The sequence below is a fragment of the Mus caroli genome, unplaced genomic scaffold (assembly GCF_978045245.1).
Source record: "Mus caroli unplaced genomic scaffold, Mus_caroli_1 scaffold_5, whole genome shotgun sequence".
Lineage (NCBI taxonomy): Eukaryota > Metazoa > Chordata > Mammalia > Rodentia > Muridae > Mus > Mus caroli.
Window position 1 is genome coordinate 14,657,465 of NW_028227260.1, and position 20,618 is coordinate 14,678,082.

The window sequence follows — 20,618 nt, forward strand, 5'->3', positions numbered from 1 at the left end:
ACAGCTTGCTGTGTAAACATGAAAACCTGAGTTCAATACCAACGCTTACATAAAAATGCTGGGTGTGGGGGTTATATAGTGGCATGTGATTATAATCTCCCTAGGCTACTCCATCCAGTCTTAATAGGAATGCTTCAGGCTACTGAGAGACCCTATCAAACCTCAGTTTGACCTCTGGTTGACACCTGCATGCACATATACACTTGAGTATCCATAGCAAAAGACATTCTAATAGAGGTAACCCACCAAAATATAATAGAAAGTATCAGAGACTTAATTTTAACAGTAAATGATAAAGTAAAAATTAGAGTAAGTCGAAAAAAGTCATTTTCATTAGAAGTAGGAACCAAATTATGAGTGTTGTGTATCTGAGATTATCATTAATTTTGAAGTCACTAATATAGTAAGATAGGAAGATGCAAGTCATAAAAATAGTGAAATAATTATAGGGGATAAAAATGGTTAGAAAAATCCAAGAAATTTACCATGCCAATCTCTGTGACTTCTGAGAAATTGGCTCAGTGATTAAAGATTTAAGTAAGTGACTTAGGAAAGATTATTTTTTTCTCTCTGCTAAATGCAGAACAGTTTGAAAGGAAATTGGGAGAAGTGTGACAGGAAATCCTACTCAAAGTAATCTGCTAAATACTTAGAAATAAACTTAGCAAGAGGTAAAATGAGGCTGATGTGCACTATGGGAAGATTTTCCTGAGACAAGAAATGACGTAAGTAGGTGGAGAGGCATGGTATATCTTGTACATGGTGATAGCAGAACAGTTTCAGTGGCTTTTCATTTATCCTTCTAAATCTCATCGGAACCCCAAGGGAGTGAGACCAACTAATGTTTTAAAAGTTGCTTTTATTAAAATGAATGTCTAAAAGTAGCCAAGAGAACTCAGACAATAGTCACTGTGGAGAGAGACTTTTCCTTCTGATTGGTAATTTGCTACAGGCCCTGTAATCAAATAGGAAGTCAGACACAGACTGTAGACAGATAAGATTTGTGTTTGGGAGCTTGAATTTGTAGTATTGTATTCCAACACACTCTTAACATATCCAATATGCATTTTATTTCACTTAGGTAAAAATCTAGTAAGCCAAAGTGGCTTAACTGGGCCATCCTCTTGCTTGAAAACTAAGTCAACTAACCCTACAAACCAATGAAAGGGAAAGTTCAGTAAACTTAAGCCCTAGGTATAAAAATGATGATATAAAAGAAAAATTGCCTTTTAAATTGGGAACTGAGGGGAGTTAATATGATTATGCTTATAAAGTAATATTAAAGTCAAGGAGTAGAACATAGAGTAATTTACTGTCCATGATCAGAATGATGTACATGGTTCAAATTTTAGTAAAGGAAACAGAGTTGTGTCTGCTATGAGAATGTCAGGTGAACTTTTCTATGGTGTTGGTATCAAGTCCTGACCCTAGGTTTCCTTTCCTTTCCTTTTCTTTTCTTTTCTTTTCTTTTCTTTTCTTTTCTTTTCTTTTCTTTTCTTTTCTTTTCTTTTCTTTTCTTTTCTTTCTTTTGTTTTTGTTTTTTCGAGACAGGGTTTCTCTGTATAGCCCTGGCTGTCCTGGAACTCACTCTGTAGACCAGGCTGGCCTCAAATTCAGAAATCCACCTGCCTCTGCCTCCCGAGTGCTGGGATTAAAGGCGTGCGCCACCACGCCCGGCCTGACCTTAGTTTTTGAAACAGTTTTTGGTATTAATAGAGATGAAGATCTCTTTGTTCATGGGCTGGTTCAATGGATTTAAAGCCCAGCTTGCATTTTCCCTTTATAAGTGCTTAATGACACCCATTTCTGTTGACTCATGTGTCTGATCTTGTTCTTTCTGAAAGGTTCTTATAGAAGACTGTATCCCAGTACTGAAGAGGTACGCCAAAGAAGGGAGAGAGTTTGATTATGTGATTAATGATTTGACAGCTGTCCCTATTTCTACATCTCCAGAAGAAGGTAGATTGTGTTCTATGTTTTTAGTGCTCTTATGTGTGTATGTTCGAATGTGGGCACATGTGTGTATGCACATTCATGTGCATATGTGAGGCCAGTGGTCAACATTGAATGTCATTAAATTATATTCCCTCTTATTTTTTTGAGAAAGGGATTCCTACTGAGCCTAGAACTTGAATCAAGTAGGCACTACTGTCTCTACTTCCCCGTACATAGTTGGGAATGCAGAGGGGCCTTACCATGCCCAGCTTATATGTAGGTGCCTCAAAGCCTGCATCTCCAACAAGGCCACACCTTCTAATAGTGCCACTCCCTCCAGGCCAAAACACAGCTTATCCTACAAAAGGTGTAAGCGTTTGTTCTGGAATGAACTATGAGCAGCCGTGGCCAGGGAATGTGGTTAGAAAGTCACAAATCAAAGATTTTTCACATGCATTGGTGGCCACATTAGGTGGGATTAGGTGGGTTACGGTAATTCTGTTATAGAATTTGAAAGCTGTCTGAAGACATTCTTAGTTTTGGCATTGGTTGAAGCTAGATTGTTCCTCACTCAGGCTTTTTTATTTTTATTTTTTAAGAATTTGAGCTCCTTTGTGAGCAGTCTTTGTTCTTTACCTGAGAGTGCTGCTGGGGATGGAGCCCAGGATCTCCTGCAGATGAACAAGCTCTTCACCACTGAGCTACCCTCCCACACTCCTATGTTAAGTCTTTATTGCTGGTGTGATAACTTTTAAATAGATGTGCACTTGATTTTGACCTTGGTGTTTGCATTGGTGTGTATACAAACCAGCTATATGATTGGGCATTATTATTCATGGACAACCTTTCAAGCTCAAGCTTCTTTAGATTTTTTTTTTTTTGTATTTTATTATTTTTTTCCGTTAAAGTCTCATGTAGTACAGGGTGACCTCAAACCTACTATGTTACCAAAGATGGTCTTCAACTCCTGATCCTCTTACCTCCCCCTCCAAAGTGCCAGGATGTTGGACATGTACCAACACAGTGTGATCTCTTCTTTTTTTATCACTGAGTGGATATTTGATACATGAAAATCATATTTATAAAACAATCTTTTCCACATCCAGATTCCACATGGGAGTTCCTCAGACTGATTCTCGACCTGTCGATGAAGGTTCTGAAACAGGATGGAAAATACTTCACACAGGTACACCATTCAGTCTCCACCCTCTCTCCCTGGATTACCAATAAAAATCAATATTGGCGTGTTTGACTGCATGTTCTTGAATTTCACATATGGCAAGAACAACATCTTTGAATTGTAGTTGGTCAAGCAGTAAGTTTCTGCTCTGTCATCTTTTGAGAGTGCTTTGACCACAGAAGACAAGATTATCCTGATTTTGATGGCCCTGGCTGTAGTATGAGATTGCACCAGCAGGTGGAGACACAGACTGTGGTTTGTTGTTGGGTTTTGTTTTGATTTTGTTGTTGTTGTTGTTGTTGTTGTTGTTTTCCTTTCCTTCCCCTCACTCATTAGGCTCATCTCTAGGGAAAAGCCCATTTAGCAGCATACTCTTGAAGCAGCCTTGCCACATCAGATTAATGTGAGCTGCAGATACCACATAGAAGCACATTTTTGCTTCATAGTTCTTTTCATTTTTTTAGGGTATAAGTTTGTCTTTGGTAGCTCTATATAATAGCTAGATACAAAGCATATTGTAGCCAGGTGTGGTGGCGCACGCCTTTAATCCTAGTCTTTGGGAGGCAGAGGCAGGTGGATTTCTGAGTTCGAGGCCAGCCTGGTCTACAAAGTGAGTTCCAGGACAGCCAGGGCTATACAGAGAAACCCTGTCTCGAAAAACAAAACAAAAAAATTATTCCTAAAAAGTGACCCACTAATTGTTAATCCAGTCTCATTACTTGGTACAAAAAATAATTAATGGCCATGTTCAGCTCTTACTCTCTGGTCTCTGAATTCTGAGTTTTCTTCAGAATAGTCCCCAGGAACACACAAACTCTAGCCCTCCCCTCATTTTTAATCTGAAATAAGTTTATTATTTTGATTACAGACCATCATAAGCAGAATTCTGTTCTCTGTCCTGTGTCCACAATCCCCATAACCTAAAAGGACTTTCTTTATCTTACAACCAATTTTATATATTGATTTCTCAGTAATTCATTCTATTAAAGTGTATGTTTTAATTTTACTAAATAGTCCATGCTCCTTTTCTTTCTTTCTTTCTTTCTTTCTTTCTTTCTTTCTTTCTTTCTTTCTTTCTTTCTTCTTTCTTTCTTTCTTTCTATGTGGATGTTTCTGTGGGTATGTACATGTGAGTGCCATTGCCTGCAGAGACCAGAGGTTTCAGATCTCCTGGAGCCACAGGTCCAGGGGCTGTGAGACTCCTGTACTGGGTGCTGGGAACTGAGCTCCATTCTCCTGCAAGAGCAGCAAGTGATTTGAACTGCTCAGATATCTCTATAGCCCTGGTACAATTTAATGGAAATATTTTTTAGTAAATCATAATTACTCATTTCCTCCTTTCCTCCAATGTCTCTCATGTAGCGCCCCCCCCCCCACTTGCTTTCCCTCAAGTTCATGGTCTCTTTGTTGTTAGATACATACTTCCTTATCTAACATACATAGAGATAACACACTTACATACATACACATAAATAAACGTGCTCAGTCTATATGCTAGTTGCCTATATATGTTTTCAGGGTTGAGTGTTTGTTATTGCATAACCAATTGGTGTGCTCTTTCCTATGTAAGACTGTTTTCCACTTTCATTATTTCTTAGTTCTTTGTTTAGAATTTGGGGCCCCATGAGATTGCCCTTTTCCCACTATCATGTCTATTAGTGCCATCCTCATTCAGGTGTTGTTTCAACAGCCATATTACTAAGGTATCATGGGTGACACAGTTGTGTCACAGTACAGTTTTGTCTGTCTCTTACAATCTTTCTACACCTTTCATTTTGTAATATTCCCTGATCCTTAGGTTCAGGAGCTGTATTGTAGATGTATCAATTAGGCTAGTATACATTTTTAACTTGCATTTAATTTTTTACTTCTCTATTAAAACATAAAAAATGATCAAAGAGTTACCATGTGATGTTTACCTACATGTATATATTATCTAATGTTTAATCAAGTTAAGTACCTGTGTCCTCTTCTGTGTATATCAATGTGTTTGTGGAGAAAACATGCAACTGTAAAATATACACTGTACAATCATTAGCCACAGTCAACCCTATACTGTGTAATTTCATGGCAGAAATTTCCTATCGAACTGTTACTTAGAACCCATTGATGAACTTCTATTGATTATTGGTCTATTTAAATATCTAGACAAGGTAGAGGTCTTTTTTTTCCGGAGGAAGTGTTTTTCTGCACACTCTAGTTTATTCTGGCTATTTCATGGGATCTGAGAATAATGCTGGAGAGAAGTTAGAATATCGAGACACCCAAAGGTCTAGCTTGTCCTGTTTTCCTCCTCTTCCCACTGGGGACAAAGCCTGGGCATACTTGGTAGCTTAAGACAGGGTATACACACAATTCCAAGTGTGCGTGCCTGTTCTGTTTGTCATTTCTTAATAAACAGCCTGTTTGTTTTGTGCTCCAGCAGCAGTGAGGATTGCTGAGGAGGCCTCACCGTCTGTGCTGTCTAAAATGTGATCTGTCTGGACCGTTACAGAGGAGGTTTACAGGCCTCTGTTTTATATAGGATATTGATGGTGAAACCTGCTCAAACAAGGCAGTGCAGATTCAATGACTTGGGCTTTGGGGAGCATATTTACTGTAGAACTTCCCCTCAATTTCCACAACTAAAAGAAAGTCTCATGCAGTTTAATTGAGGAAGCATATGAAGCTCTACAACCAAATAGAGACTTGCCAGGACTGGCTGAGGGCATTCTGGCAAAGTTTACTTAAAGCAATCTGGAACCTCACCGTGCTTTATTATGTGCAGCAGAGGGGAGAGAACTTAGCTAGACTTCATAGGAGGTTTCTGCTTGGTAGGTTGCAGACATCTGGGAGGAAGAAGTTGTTGCTAATTTTGTATACATGGATCAGTCACTAGCACTCAGACCCCTGAGGGAGATGTTTCTGTCTCTGTGAATCTCGCCTGGGGAAGGCTTTTCCATTCCCATGGGAGCAAGGCATGCCCATGTCAACAATACTCATTCACCCAGGACTTCACTCAACACAGAGCTTCCTCTGCTTCAGTACAGAGATGGAAAAAAACCTGGGCATGATGACATCTGCCTATAATCCCAACTATGTGGGAGGTTGAGGCAAGGGGATTTAAATATGGATCCTCTGTAAACCAGTCAGTTTAGAGTAGATGAGAGATGGCATTAGAAAGAAAGGATAGTAGTTTTGTTCTTTGCCTGCTATGGAGAACTTGTGTGTTAGTGTGGGCAACTAATAGAAGTGTTCCACAAGAGCATAGCATGTGCAAATACTAATGACTCTAACTTTGTGCTTTTATGAACTGTCTCTTTCTTAACCCTGTAGATCACAAGTTGAAGGCTGTGTTCTTTGCTAACAATTATTCAGAAGACATCACTGTTGAGAATGACATACATTCTGTTTTCTTATTCGCTTTCATTGTAGATAGAAAGGGATTTGTCTTTTGTGTTTGGCTATATGTGTCACACACTGAAATTCATATGGACTAAGGAGCATAAGCCTTGCAGGAAACAAGTCACCACTTCATTCATTCATCCACTCATCCACTCATTCTTTTTTTTTTTTTTTTTAAAGTATAGAGTTTATTCAGGGCATCGGGAGGGAAGTTAAGAGAAAGGCAAAAGAGAGGGAGAGAGTGGAGAAGTAGAGGCAGGCCATGACCACATGGGGAAAAGGGCGGAGGGAATGAGGAGAAAGAGCACAAGAGGGAGAGGCAAGAGAGCAATAGGCGCGAGAGTGAGGCAAGAGTTAGAGCTCATTCATTCCTTATGACTTCCTGCCCTCTAGACGAGAATTCTACCTCTGACCTTTTATAGTTTATACCCCTATGGCTATGGTTTTATCACTGCCTAGAGACATGCTCAGGTGATAACTCTTGATTCTTGCCTCCTTCTGCCCTTGGCTGGAATGTGTAACAGAAAAATAGAGAAGGTTAATAATGGGATGAGGATGTTATGTGGTGATTTGCAAAAACTGAATGTTCCCACCACACATTGCTGTGCCACAGTGGCAGATTTGTGACATCATTGGTATCACCCTGGGGGCTTGAAGGCCTTGTTATATCACAGAACTTCGCAGTATGCATTTTTGAGAGTAGAAGTAAGGTTCTGGGACTTAACCACCTACTTTCTGTCTCTAATCCCCTACTTAACCCCCCCTACTGTCTGTTACATACAAAAATGGGCATGTAACACTACGGTGAAAAATGAAGCAAACTCTTGACCATTCCCATAATAATGAACTGTTCATTATCAGTACCTTTTAGACATCTATAATCCACACTGAAAGTTACTGCTTTCTGGAAGTAATCCATTAGTATCATTTGAAAATTTTCTCTTTTTTTTAAATTTAATTTAATTTTATTTTTTTAAAAACATTTCTTTTTTTTTCTTTATTTTTAAATTTATTTATTTGCTTATGTATTTATTATATGTAAGTACACTGTAGCTGTCTTCAGACACACCAGAAGAAGGCATCAGATCTCATTACGGGTGGTTGTGAGCCACCATGTGGTTGCTGGGATTTGAACTTCGGACCTTCGGAAGAGCAGTCGGGTGCTCTTACCCACTGAGCCATCTCACCAGCCCCCTAATTTTATTTTTTAAATTATGTGTTTGTGAGTATAGGTGCCTGTGGAGTGCAAAAGGGGATATTGAATTCCCTGGAGCTGGAGTTAAGCATTTGTGAGCTGCCTGATATGAATGTGGAAAACTGATCTCTCAGGTCTCTGTACTCCCTGTGTGTGTTCTTTTTTATTTTTTAATTTTATTTATTTTATGTATATGAGAACACTGTAGCTGTCTTCAGACACACTAGAAGAGGGCATCAGATCCCATTACAGATGGTTATGAGCCACCATGTGCTTGCTGGGAATTGAGTCAGGACCTAGGGAAGAGCAGCTAGTGCTCTTAACCGCTAAGCCATCTCTCCAGCCCCTGGTGTGTGTTCTTAACCACTGGGTTGTCTCTCCTGTCCCTTTGCTGTCATTTTTCGTTTTTTGTTAATTTTTTAAAGCTGGGTATACTAACATAGGCTTTTAATCCCAGTGCTTGGGAGGCAGAAAGCAGGCGAATGTCTGAGTTTGAGACTGGTCTGGCTTATGAAGAGAGTTTCTGGACAGCTAGGGCTATACAGAAAGATCCTCTTATAAAACAAAACACAAACTGTAAAACAAAATTGAATGTGTGTATGCATGTGGGTGCAAGTATATCCTCCCGAGGATCCCCTGGAGGTGGATTTACTTACGCAACATGGGTTCTAGAATCTGCAAGAGCAGTAAGTGCTCTTAACCACTGAGCCATCTTTCCTGCCCTTTAGTGTCAAGTCTCAAAAAATTTTTGTACATTCTATAGTTCACATGACTGGGATTTATTTTTACTCTTCAGTTTTTTTTTTAAATTTTAAGAAATATTTGTTAGTTTTAATTATGTGTATATATGTGTGTTAGTGTTGGAGTATGTACGTGTGAACGCAGGTAACCTGGGAGACTAGCAGTATTGGGTTAGGTTACCCTGTAGCTGGTGGTAACAGGCAGTTTTCAGTTTCCAGCATGGGTGCTGATAACTAAACGTGGGTCCTCTAAAGAGCAGTGAGTATTCTTAATCACTGAGTCATCTCTACTAGCCCTGTTCTTTTGAAGACAGTCTCACTGTGCAGCATTGGCTGACCTGAAACTGGCTGTGTGGAACAAGTTAACCTTTAACTTACAGAGATCCACCTGCCTCTGTTCTTCAGTGCTTGAATTTTTAAGGTGTGTGTGCCACTACACCCACCTAGGTTTGCATACTTTTGAACCTAATAAAGGCTCAGACAAGGAGCTTTTGTTACTAAAATAATACAAATTGATATGAAGTTAAAAATGTTGACAATAGAAAAGTCTATGAACTAAAAAAGCAAGTGTTATTTAAGTTTAATATGAAACAGGAGAATTTTCTAGGACCAAAGCTGCTGAATTAATGTGTGATTATTTTTTGCTGTTAGGTTTTGTTTTGGAACTCCCATGTGTCTTTCTAAAAAGAAAAAAAAGTGTTCTATTTATGTAGACAGGAAAGTGAAATTTATCATGTTCCTTTTTTAGGTAGGTCTCTATTTGTAGAGTTTCTTCTTTCTGTTTTTCTTTTGAAAAACTGCTTCTTGACAATGTTGGGAAAGAGCAAATTGAAACCTTCCAGTTTGTACCACATTCTCAGTAAGGAGGTCTGGCTCTCCCTATGTCCTCTATAAACACATAGCAGGGTGTCAGTTTTAAGATGGCAGAAAACCATTCAGCTGTATACCTTGGCGGCCTTTCCATCCTCTATAGCTTCCCCAGTGGTGATGTGTTCTAAAAACAACTGTGCAGTGTTTTCTATTTACGAATTGTAAATTACATGTGTGGTGTTTATATGCTCTCATGGTGAACTTGATGTTGAAACCAAATTATATGCTGGTGAAGGGCACGTTGGCTAAATCCCACTGTAGGACCCTAGATGATGGGTTATTTAACAGGCTGGCACTAAAGGATGACGTTGTGCTAAGTGAATGTGCTACGTTAAAACCACCAAGGCTATCTCTTGGAATAGTTCTAACCCCCTTCTCTTGGCTGGTTGGCTGGCTGGCTTTAAAAGGCTATTCTCAGAAGTTCTGACATCATAGGTGCCTTTATGAAGAGTTTTCATCTCACATTGTTCCTTGCTGTTTGGAAGCAAATGAATGATTGTATCAACATGTGCATGCCATAGTCTCAGAAGTATCCACAATAGAGGCTTTTCCTTAGCACATACATCCTGAACAAACTTCTGTAAAAATTAGTTACAGAGGCTAATGTGATGGATGGCTCAATGGATAAAGCCTGGCAACCTGAGTTTGACTCCCAAAAGCCACATAAAAAGCTGGAAGGAGAAAACCGATTCCACAAAGTTGTCCCCAGACTGCCACACTCATACCATAGCACCTGCATATATCATGCCTACAAACAATAATATACTCTAAAAAATTAGAATTTGAGAAAAGGATGAGGTGTGGATACAGTTCTATGTCAGGATGTGGCCTTTTAGAATGTAGTTTAAATCATCATGGAGCGCAAGAACATTATCATTTTGTGATCGTTACTGACCAAAAGTTTGCTTTGAGTGGGTTATGTGGATGAATCTGGTAAGTTGCATGGTGTGGATACAATGAACTGTGTCACTAATGAGAAATTGGCCTCGCTGCTTCCTATTGCTTCATACTTCAATAATTTGAAATCGCTCCGCAAATGAGGTAGAAAGAGAATGAACTAATGAGTTCATAAATAGAATTCATTGCAATTCATGGAAGTAAAGAGGCCTCATCTCATTTTTAAAGAAGAACTTTTATCTCAAGGTCCAATTGTTCTATCTTTATTAGAGACCTTCAAATGAGTATGACTTAGAAATCCCATTGTTTGCTTTTCTTTCTGATTTAGGGGAACTGTGTCAACTTGACTGAAGCCCTGTCACTCTATGAAGAACAGCTGGGGCGTCTGTATTGTCCTGTGGAATTCTCAAAAGAGATTGTCTGTGTCCCTTCATACTTGGAATTGTATCCTTTGACCATGACATTATGTGCTACATTTTCAGAGCATCTAAGTACATCATATGCTGCCGTTATTAATCCTAACAACAAACAGAATTAGCTCATTAGTGTGTAAACCCTGAGTCTCAAACTTAACTAAGACCCCTCCTGAGAAATTGAAGATAAAGGGGGCTCTTTATTTCTGGATCTTAGAGACTATGGTGTCCCTTGTCATTGCTTCCCATGAACCTTGAAGAATGAAGTCTCACTGATCTAAAATAGAAACAATGATTGTCAAAGACAGGCCAGGAGGTCACCTAGGAACTAGTTGTGCAAGTCAATTCTTTGATTGCTACCCTTCCGAATAGGAAATGCAGCCCGTTACTTACCTGCTTCCTCAGGGGGCTGTTCTGTGCCTCAAACTTGAGAGAAGTTTGAATTCCCACAAGTCCATATGATGCTTAATTGCCCACTTGTAATCTCAGCATATGAAAGGGGAAATGGGGCATTCCCTTGTAAGAAGCTGTTCAATTCTAGCTTTACCTAATTTTTAGTCAGCAGTTTCTATAGCTGCAAGCTGAGGCCAGGTTTCCACAATGGCAGTTTCTTTTATCAGGGAGATCTCACAGTGTTGCTGGCCCTGGGACTGGATCCTCCTAGCTTGGGTAGGTAGGCTGCAGAAGCCAGATGCCTGGTTAGAGACAAGAACTGCCTAGGTCTTTGGCCCAAAGGGGGCTGGCTATTCTGCTGGCTGGGCAGCCATGCCCTTTAATGACTTGTGGAGATTTAACATCACCACTGCTTCCATGTCTCTTAATGTTCTTTTTTGTGCTTACAGGTTTGAGAAATAGGGCTCGTGTGGGAGAAAGCTTCTGAGTCTTTCCTTCTTCTGTTCTCACTTTTTACCATCCCTGCCCCTCCCCGTTTGCCCATTTCCTTTCCTCCTATCCTGTCTTATCCTTTTCCTATCTTCCTTCATACTGACTCTTCAAACCTTGGAAAACCTTCAGAGCAGAAGGTGTTACCTGAGAGAACTGAGTGCAGTCCTTTAATCTTCGTTCACTCAATCCCCCTTTCAGATGTTCCCCGTGGTGTGTAGCACGGGTGTCCCATGCTACAGAGCGGTCTTGTTCAAAAGCTTTTGTGCTGTCTCCACAGTGTTCTGCCTAAACCCATAAATCTGAGTCCACCTTCTAATTTGTAGGCTTACATGTTAAGTGGTACCTGTTCTTCCTTATTGACCTTCCTTATTCCTTGACTTCCTGTCCAGGTGGGTATTTTACACTGTTTGGAAGAAAGCTAAGCCTTAAAGATGAGCATCCCCTGAATGACATGTGCTGCAAGCCACCTTCCTGACCTCCATATGCCATGCCATCAAATGTGTCAGGCAACTGTTCATGAATTCCTTCAAGTGGTTTTCACTTTTAATTATTATTTTTAATTTAAAAAAGCCAATGGGAAAAATGTATATTTTGATGAGTTAGGGTGTTAATTTTTAAAAGTCAGCCGAAGGACAATTAGACAGCCCAGCAAAGACTGCAGAATGCACTGACCCCCTAGAATGTGATTTTAGTATTTTTTTTTTCTCTGTGTGGGGTTTGGGTTTTCATTTTGGTTTCAGTAGACCTTTAATTTGGACATGTGGAGGAATGAACATCATTGTTTTGTTTTGGAGAGAAGTTCCTGATAGTGTTTCTCCCCTCTCACCCTCAAATTGACTTAGATATTAAAATTTGGTGCTTTTAAAGGTTTTAAGAGTGATTAGCAGTGCTTCAATTAAAATGACAAAGGAGACCTCTTATGTGTTTGTCCCTTTATTTCAGTCTCTCTTCCTCTTTCTTACCTCTGGCCTAGGGCAAAGGTGTATTCTATCTTGATTGTTAACTGCACTCAGCATAATGTCAAGGCCTTGAGGAATGATCCACAACCTATTCTATTTGACCCCCCCCACCCCATTATAAAGTTGTTCCAAGGATAGCGGAAGATTTTGCCTGACTGAAAAGGGTGAAAGTCAAAGATGATTTCTGTTACTGCTCTCCCTGATTAGAGATCCAAAGGCCTTTGAGAAGACTGTAGGATGTGCAAGTGCACACTAGAGTTCATGTAGTCCTGTGGCAAAACAACTTAACTCTTAAGAAAGTGCATGTGAATAGCAACTTGGCATTGTATTGTGGATAATTTGAATTGTCTATCCTATTGTTTGTGTAAAATATTTACACTGTATCAGTAGAATGTTTTTTTTTTTCACATTAAGTAAAACACTGAAAATTTACTAATGGAAATCAGACTCAACACTGAAAAAGTTTCCTTGTTCTTCCCAAGATAGGCAAGAACAAATAAGACAGGACAAGACAAATGATCTTTAAAAGTGAGCGCAAACGTATGCCATTTGGTTTAGATTGACATGGAAGAAGAAACAATAGAGAATAAAAGGAGTTGATAGTTATGTTCAAATTAGATGCATTTAACAATATTTTTGGTGCATGCATAGGTTAAAAACAGCCCAATAGACACTTCTCCATCCAAATTCTTCCCCAGTGCTTTGAAAGCTTTGTATATTGTGGAGAATTGAAAACAAATGTATTGCTACAGTTAGAATATTAGTTAAGGCCAATTGCCCCCTTACCCACTGTACGATTACTTTTGAAACAGTGACTGTATGTATATAGCCCAGTCCAACCTGGAGCTTATTATGTAGCCTAGGCTTTCCTGGAAGCTCATAAGAATTGAGTTTGTACCATCACACAGCTTAATTCTTGTTACCATTTAAGTAAAGAAAACAAGTATATCAGCTGTTGGGGTAATACTGAGAGGACTTTGCTACTTGAAGAGTAACTTGAGGCCATAACCACAGATCCACTCCTAATTCTGGTGACTCAGTTCCTGCTAAGCACTAGGTGGTAGAAATGAAGAGGATAAGGTTATGCGAGGCTGATTGGAAGATGCTTTTGGGAGAAAATGAAGGAAGTGGTGTCGAGGAAAGGAGGAAGAAAGAACTTTTTATCTTGAGTGATAAAAGTGAACTTAGATGTGACTAATTTGCTGAAGGAGGGTCTCAGTTTTGAGCCCTTGTTATTTTAACACCGAAGCATGCAAACTGAACCAACACCCTCCCTACCCTGTGCTGTACTAAGACCCATCTTCACTTTGGCTGCCTCTTAAGAAATGCTAATTGATCCAGCATTGTTATTTTTCTTAATGACTATAGTGTTATGTAGTGTGACAGATTCTTTTAACAGTGGAATATATTATAGTGTCCTGCTTTTTTTTTAATGAAAGACAAAACAAATATGGATAGAGTTTAAATTCTGTTCAACACAGCAGATACTAAGAATTGATTTATTAAGACATGAAATGCTGCTTTCTCGTGGAAATGTGATTGAATATTTATAAAAGAGCTCCACCTGGGCCGGGGAAGGCTGGGTTGGTGGTGGTTTTAGTGGGCTAGAACATTACTATCTGAATAAACAAAGAAATGTGCTGCTCCTTCCTGTAGACTTGGAATAGTCATGTCCTTGCTTTCCCTAACGATTGCTGAGTTTGTATTTCTGCCTGTCATCTGTCTCTCAATAAATGGATCAATTTCATCCCGTCTCCATTATGCCTGGGAGAGGGAAGGAAAATATGTGTTATGTTCTGGCTTGGCCTCTTTCTGAGCTGCTCACACTGTGGTTCATCTGATAACTCTGTTTTCTTTCTCCTTTCTTTTTTCTTTTTGGTTTGTTTTCAGACAGGGGCTCTCTGTGTAGCCCCAGTTGTCCTGTAACTCTGTAGACTAGGCTGGCCTCAAACTCACAGGAATCCACCTGCCTCTGCCTCCTGAGTACTAGGATGACAGGCGTGTACCACCACCACCACCACTCTGGCAACAGCTCCCATTTCAAAGCACTTTATTGCCACTGAAGGGTTCTCTCTGGCAAGACTTGCTCAGAAAAGACAACAGTACTTGTTTTCATTGTGGAACTAGCTACTTAACATCCCTTTGACAGCATATTTCTTTTGGAGGGGGGTGGTGCATAATATTCTAGAGGCCAATTGGTCAGCAGTGTTATCTTGTTATTACACAGGAGCTGCTATGTGACCATGAAGAAACACCTGACCTGATCACCTGGTTGCCTACTGTCTTTTCTTAAAGCCTTGCTTTTTTTTTTTTTAAATATGTATGTATGTCTGCATATATGTATATATCACAGGTGCCAGAAGAGGATGGCAGATCCCATGGGACTGGAGTTATATGCAGCCATGTGCTGCTTTGTGAGTGCTAGGTACCAAACCCATTCTCTTAAGGTTTTACTTCTGTGAAGAGACACCATGATCAAGGCAACTCTTATAAGGATGGTATTTAAATGGGACTGGCTTACAGGTTCAGAGGCTCGGTCCATTATCATTGAGGAGGGAGCATGGCAACATCCAGGCAGGCTTGGGGCTGGAGGAGCTGAGAGTTCCAGGTCTTGTTCTGAAGGCAGGTAGCAGAAGACTAGCTTCCAGGCAGCTAGGAGGAACATTTTAAAGCCCACACCCATGGTGGCACACCTATTCTTAACAAGGCTACACCTAATAGTGCCTGTCACTCCCTGCGCCAAGCATATACAGACCCTCACACCCAGAGTCTCTACAAGAGCAGCAAATGCTCTTAACTGATCAGCCATCATCACTTCAGCTCCCTACCTAGTATCTTTTTACCAAATAATTACTAACATTAAATAATTTTAGCTAATAAACCATATTCAGTTCTGTTGTTTTGCTAAGTCTAAACTGTTCTAAACGAGATGTTGATATCATTGAGTAGGCTAGCCAGCAGTCAAAGGGTAAATATGCCTGAGGCTTCCATAGCTGGATACTTTTTTTTTTTTTTTTTTTTGGTCTTATATATCCCAGAGCAGCCTTAAATTTACTCTATAGCCGGAGGATGACCTCAAACTCGATTCTACCTCGTGGGGGCTAGGATTATGGACATGTATCTCCGACTTGTTTTTAGGACTGCAGTTTAAATTTAGGTTTCAGTAGGTAGAAGATTCCTCAGGGTGCCTGGCCTGCCCCCCTCCGCCCAAACTCCGGGACTGGGACTGGTGATTGAACCTAGGTCCTCATGTATGATAGTACTCTATCACTGAGCTATATCCTTAATTTTTTTTTTATTTTGATTCAGGGTGTCACTAAGTTTGTCCAAGCTAAATCTTAAATTCTGATAGCCCAAGGAGGCCCTGAACTTGTGATTCTTCAGCTCCAATTTCCTGAGTATTTATACCACTATTGGCTTCCCTGAGGGGTTTTTTTTTTTTTTAATGCTTACTGTTCTAATTTTTTAATGTGTATGGGTGTTTTCCATGCATATATGTTTAAACTTGTGTGGCTGACATCCTTGAAGGTTAGAAGGGGGGTATTCGGGTCTCTAAAACTGGAGGTACTAGATAGTTGTGAACTGGCATAGGTTCTAGGAATTGAACTCCAGTCCTCTGGAGGAGCAGCTAGTACTCTTAACCACTGAGCAATCTGTAACCCCCATCAGGATTTCTTAACACTTCTTATACCTTGGATTGCTTTGAGAACTGTTGACTGAAAAGTGATTTCCTTCTTGGAAACATTTTTAAAATAAATCCAGTAGATAAGATTAGTTGGAAAGCTGTTATTAGTTTTCAAAAATTTATGGTTTAATATTTGTGTTGTTTTTTTAACTTATTGCATAGCTGGATAGAGTGCTGCATTGAGTAATATAATTTTGATGTAGTAATAAGGGTAAGCATTTATAAGATCAGTACTGAAATGTGATAAGGCGTTGATTTCTCTAGTTGACAAAGTCATAGAATCTGCCAGTAATAACATGATTTTTCACCTACATTCATACTTGAGGGAAATGCTTAATTTTAGTGAGAAACCAGTGAAGAGGGAGATACAGATGTTTTTTCCGTGAAGGTTTCTGACTGAACAGGATTCATTGTAGACCCTGGGTAAGGACCACTGTCCTTCATGCTCTCTTCATTCCTCTCTCTCAACTGCAAATCAATTCTGGCAGGCTAGTTTTCCTTAGCCAAAACCATTTAAAATCTCAATTACCTGATGCAGCCATTCCACTGATTTCTGTTTTACTCATTTCAAAAATGAGAAATAGAACACCAGCGAGAAATAGCCCAGTGCTTTTGGAAAGCTTTTCGAATCCTCTCGGTTGTGATTTCCCTGGAAATAAGATGATTAATGTGACTGGGCAGGTATACTTATCTCATGCATCTGTAGGTCCCCGGGATGCTTAGACTGGCTCACTAATGCAGGCAGTTTTTCTGTGAAATGACCAACGATGTGATCATTTCAGAGAGCAATTCCTTCATGATGAAGCATTAGGGAGTAGGCTCTCTCTCTGCAGCTTGGCTCAGGAATGTAAAAGAACAAGCAAATTGAGAACTCTCCTGTGTAAGGAGGCAGGCCACCTCGCCTGTTGACTGAAGGTCTCCAGTCCTCCAGAAAGAAAATAGCATGAGAAACTTGCTCCACCTCTTTCCCCAGAGATAGAAAGCCCCAGATAGTAAAACACTTGGCTTTGACTCTAGAGTTAATTTTTTTTAAAGATTTTTTTTTTCCTTTGTTCTATAATACTTTTACATCTCAGTTAAGGTTTATGGTTGCTTAGGTTCACACTGGGTGATTCTAGCTACATGTGTAGCCCTAGCACATTTCATATCCTCCATTTTACAAAAGGTTATTATTATATAGGTAGGTTTGTGTGTGCGTGAATGTGCATGCTAGTTAGTGCACTCCATGAAGCTCGAGTTAGAGGCAATTGTTAGCTTGTTGATCGATACTAGAAACCAAATTTGGGTCCTGGAAGAGCAGTAAGTTCTCTTAACCCTATTCCCTGTCTCCTTTCTTCTCCCCCCCCCCCCCAATCTCAACTTCTGATCCCTTTCTGAGCTCCATGATCCTCTCTTTTCTACATACCACCTTGGTCTCCTTTGGGCGTGTCTGAGTTTAAATAGCTATTCGACTCTACCCATTTGTATCCTTCCAATGTTAAGGGAAGCTGTCCAATTACCTCATGCTTTGCCTGGCCCCCATCACATTCAATATTTATTTCCAATTGTCTCTACAACTGCAATCTATGTATCTTGCATCTTTTGTTCATTAGCTGCTTGAGGGTTTCAAGTCTGCAGTGATAGTGTCTTGGTGAAAAGGAATAGGCACATCAGAATCTGGGTTCTGATTCTGCCAGTCATCAGTGGACATTATTCTTAGAAAGTGTGATGAGGCCGATGAAGAAAGTTCATCACATAGGAAATAGTTTTGACTTTAGAATGCACTATAATGGGTAAGTTATTTAGAATAGCTTTTTCTAGTTAGACCATGGAAAAAGAAGGGTGGCTTGATGGACTTAAATTTAGGCTTGTTCAAAATTCCAAGCAATCTGGTGTGAAGAGGGTAGTGTGGCCTGTTCCGTGCAAGAGTGCAGTCCCAACATGTGAAAGTAAACTTCAAAGCCCAGTCCTTCCTTGCTGGGTTCATTCTTCATGTAACTAAGGAGACTAGAAACTTGGGACAGCATGTAAAAATAGGCTAGAAAACTGGAATTTTATGGCAGCTCTGCAGATGGCCACTCCTGTGACCACATCCTTTTGTTCTCCATTCGCTCTTCATTGGCCTGATCCCTAGGTATCTCCATTGTACTAATACTAAGTGGATTCTCTGTACCTAGTGTTCCCTTTTCCCTTGATCAGAATGGGGAGGACTGCCTTGGTTTTAATGCCAGCTAGACCACAGATTAGAGTGTAGCGCTCATACCTTATCCTGGTTCCTTGTTTACAGTTTGAGCTGTCTCTGGACTCTTGATTATTGTTCTTGCAGAGGGCCCTAGTTCACCTTCTAGCATCCATACTCACCTTAATTTTTAGCTTCAAGGGATCTGATAACGTCGTTTGGCCTCCACAGGTACCCACATACACCTATACCCATACACATACCCTATAAAAAAAAATCTTTAGAATCCGGAAATCTAGAGCATTTATGGACTGTATAAAAAGAAGAGAAGGACTTAACTGCACAGATAAGCTCTTAATTTGGAGTGCTGAATGTGCGTTAAAGTAATAGAATCAGTGAAGTCAAGCAGTAGTGGTAATCACTGAAGACAGAGGCAGAGTCCATCTGTTAGTGGTATAGCAAGGACATTTGGACAGGACCCTATTTATGGGGCTTTAGAAAGCTAATTTCCTATTATTCCTTTAACAAATTCCTCCTAATGTAGTTTCTTGACATAGTTTTGGGGTTCAAAAAAATCTGAACTGAGTCTTCTACATCTAAAATGCCCAGTTATTGACTAAGCTGGTTTCTTTGGGAAGAATATATTTGCTACCCCTTAAGTTCTTTGAGGTGGTCTGCATTTCTCGGCTCTTAGTTCTTTCTACTTTCAAAGCCTTCAGTGTAGCAGTTGTCATGTTGCTCTTTCTTTTGTGTTTCTCTGGCAGGGCTTCTTGGGATTGCATTAAGCATCACTGGATGATCCAGACTACTAGCACCACGAACACATTTACAGTCTACTTTGCCATAGGAAGCAGCATTTGTGTAAAGTTCTGAGGATTAGCATATACACATTATTATCAAGGGTAGGCTATTTACCCTGGTACACATTGTGAGAGAAAAGTGGAGACATTGGACACAACTTTGACCAGGTGCCTAAAATCAACTTGCCAAAGGGACAAGTGGACATCATGTGCCTCCAGATATTGTCTTAGGTTGTCACCTATACAGTATTTGGCTAAGAATGACAATGGATTACCTGAACCTAACCACAAACCCTTTGGACCCTAAAGCCTATGTACTCTTCAAATGTAGGGTGTGTGTAGGCAGGGAGTTCACAGTGCTAGGCAACTGCTATTCCTGGCCTAGTCTAATCTTGGCCACATTAGTAAAAGTATTGATGTGGGCCTGGAGAGATGGTTTGCTGGATAAAAGTACTTGCTGTTTCCAAGGACTCAGGTTCAGTTACCAGTACCCATTCCATAGCAGGTGGCTTGAAACTATGTGTAACTTCAGAAGAGTCCCTCTTCTGGCCTCTGACTGCACTAGGCATGCACATAGCATACATACATACATACATGTAGACATACATACATAAAAAATAAGGATCTTAAAAGTAGTAATGTTAAGAGAATGAGTCTGTGAAAGGCTACAGATTTAAAGAGGTTCTGTCGATCGGATGACTTAATGCCGTTTCTGGTCTAAACTAGATCCTATATTGGAGGAGAAATGCTGTCAAGTTGTCAAGCGATACATTAGAATACAGGCAGTAGTTTCAATATAGGTGTTTCTGTCCATGCTGAGTTGACCGAAGTACTTAAGGCTGCTTGAGTTTGAAATAACTTTCAAATAAGTTATTAAGTAAAGCCAGGAGGGCTGGAGACATGGCTCAGTGGTGATGAGCTTGTACTACTTTTGCAGAGGGCCCTTGTCAGGTTGCTCATAATAACCGCCTGTAACTCCAGCTCTAGGGCATCCCATATCCTCTTCTGGCTTTCCTGGGCAATTTGAGTGTGTGTGTCACATTGTACAAAAAAAAGTAAATGTGGCAGCCTGAACTGCTACTAAATTTAAGTTTAATTTAAAATTTAAATATCAATGATACATTATTATATGCAGACTTACAAAATAGTAGTAGGTGTAGCTATAGTAATTTCTAACCCAAGTTCCTAACTCATTTCTAATGATTAGGAATGTTGTGGATCTTATTTGAATGTAGAAGTGTGGCTGTTTGGTCCTGTGCTTTGCCAGCATGTTCGAGGGTTTGGTTTCAATCTCTGTACTAAAAACTGAAAAGTAGTCTGACAAACCACTAATCGGATGTTCCTGTCTAAGCTCCCAAGGTGTCTCTGAAGAGTACTGTGCCCTTCTGCCCACCAGTTGAAAGTCACCAGACAATTTAGAATTCCAGAGATGGAGACTGAGCAGTGCAGGCGTTTCGAATCCGTTTGATTTGGAAAGGACTGCGAACTCTGTTCTGTGTTCAGACATTGTGCACTGA

At 40.0% G+C, this 20,618-nt stretch overlaps 1 protein-coding gene across 2 annotated transcripts in view; it reads left to right on the forward strand.

Annotated features, from left to right (window-relative positions):
* The window catches only part of Sms (spermine synthase), a 50,455-nt gene extending 36,250 nt beyond the window's left edge, over window positions 1-14,205 (forward strand). For both annotated transcript variants that reach the window (XM_085837940.1, XM_085837941.1), the window contains exons 8-11: window positions 1,845-1,959; window positions 3,042-3,121; window positions 10,530-10,645; window positions 11,889-14,205. In XM_085837940.1, coding sequence (XP_085694066.1) covers window positions 1,845-1,959; window positions 3,042-3,121; window positions 10,530-10,645; window positions 11,889-11,928 — 351 coding nt within the window. In that variant the 3' untranslated portion in view covers window positions 11,929-14,205. The remainder of the gene's footprint in view (window positions 1-1,844; window positions 1,960-3,041; window positions 3,122-10,529; window positions 10,646-11,888) is intronic.
* Window positions 14,206-20,618: the final 6,413 nt, after the last annotated feature.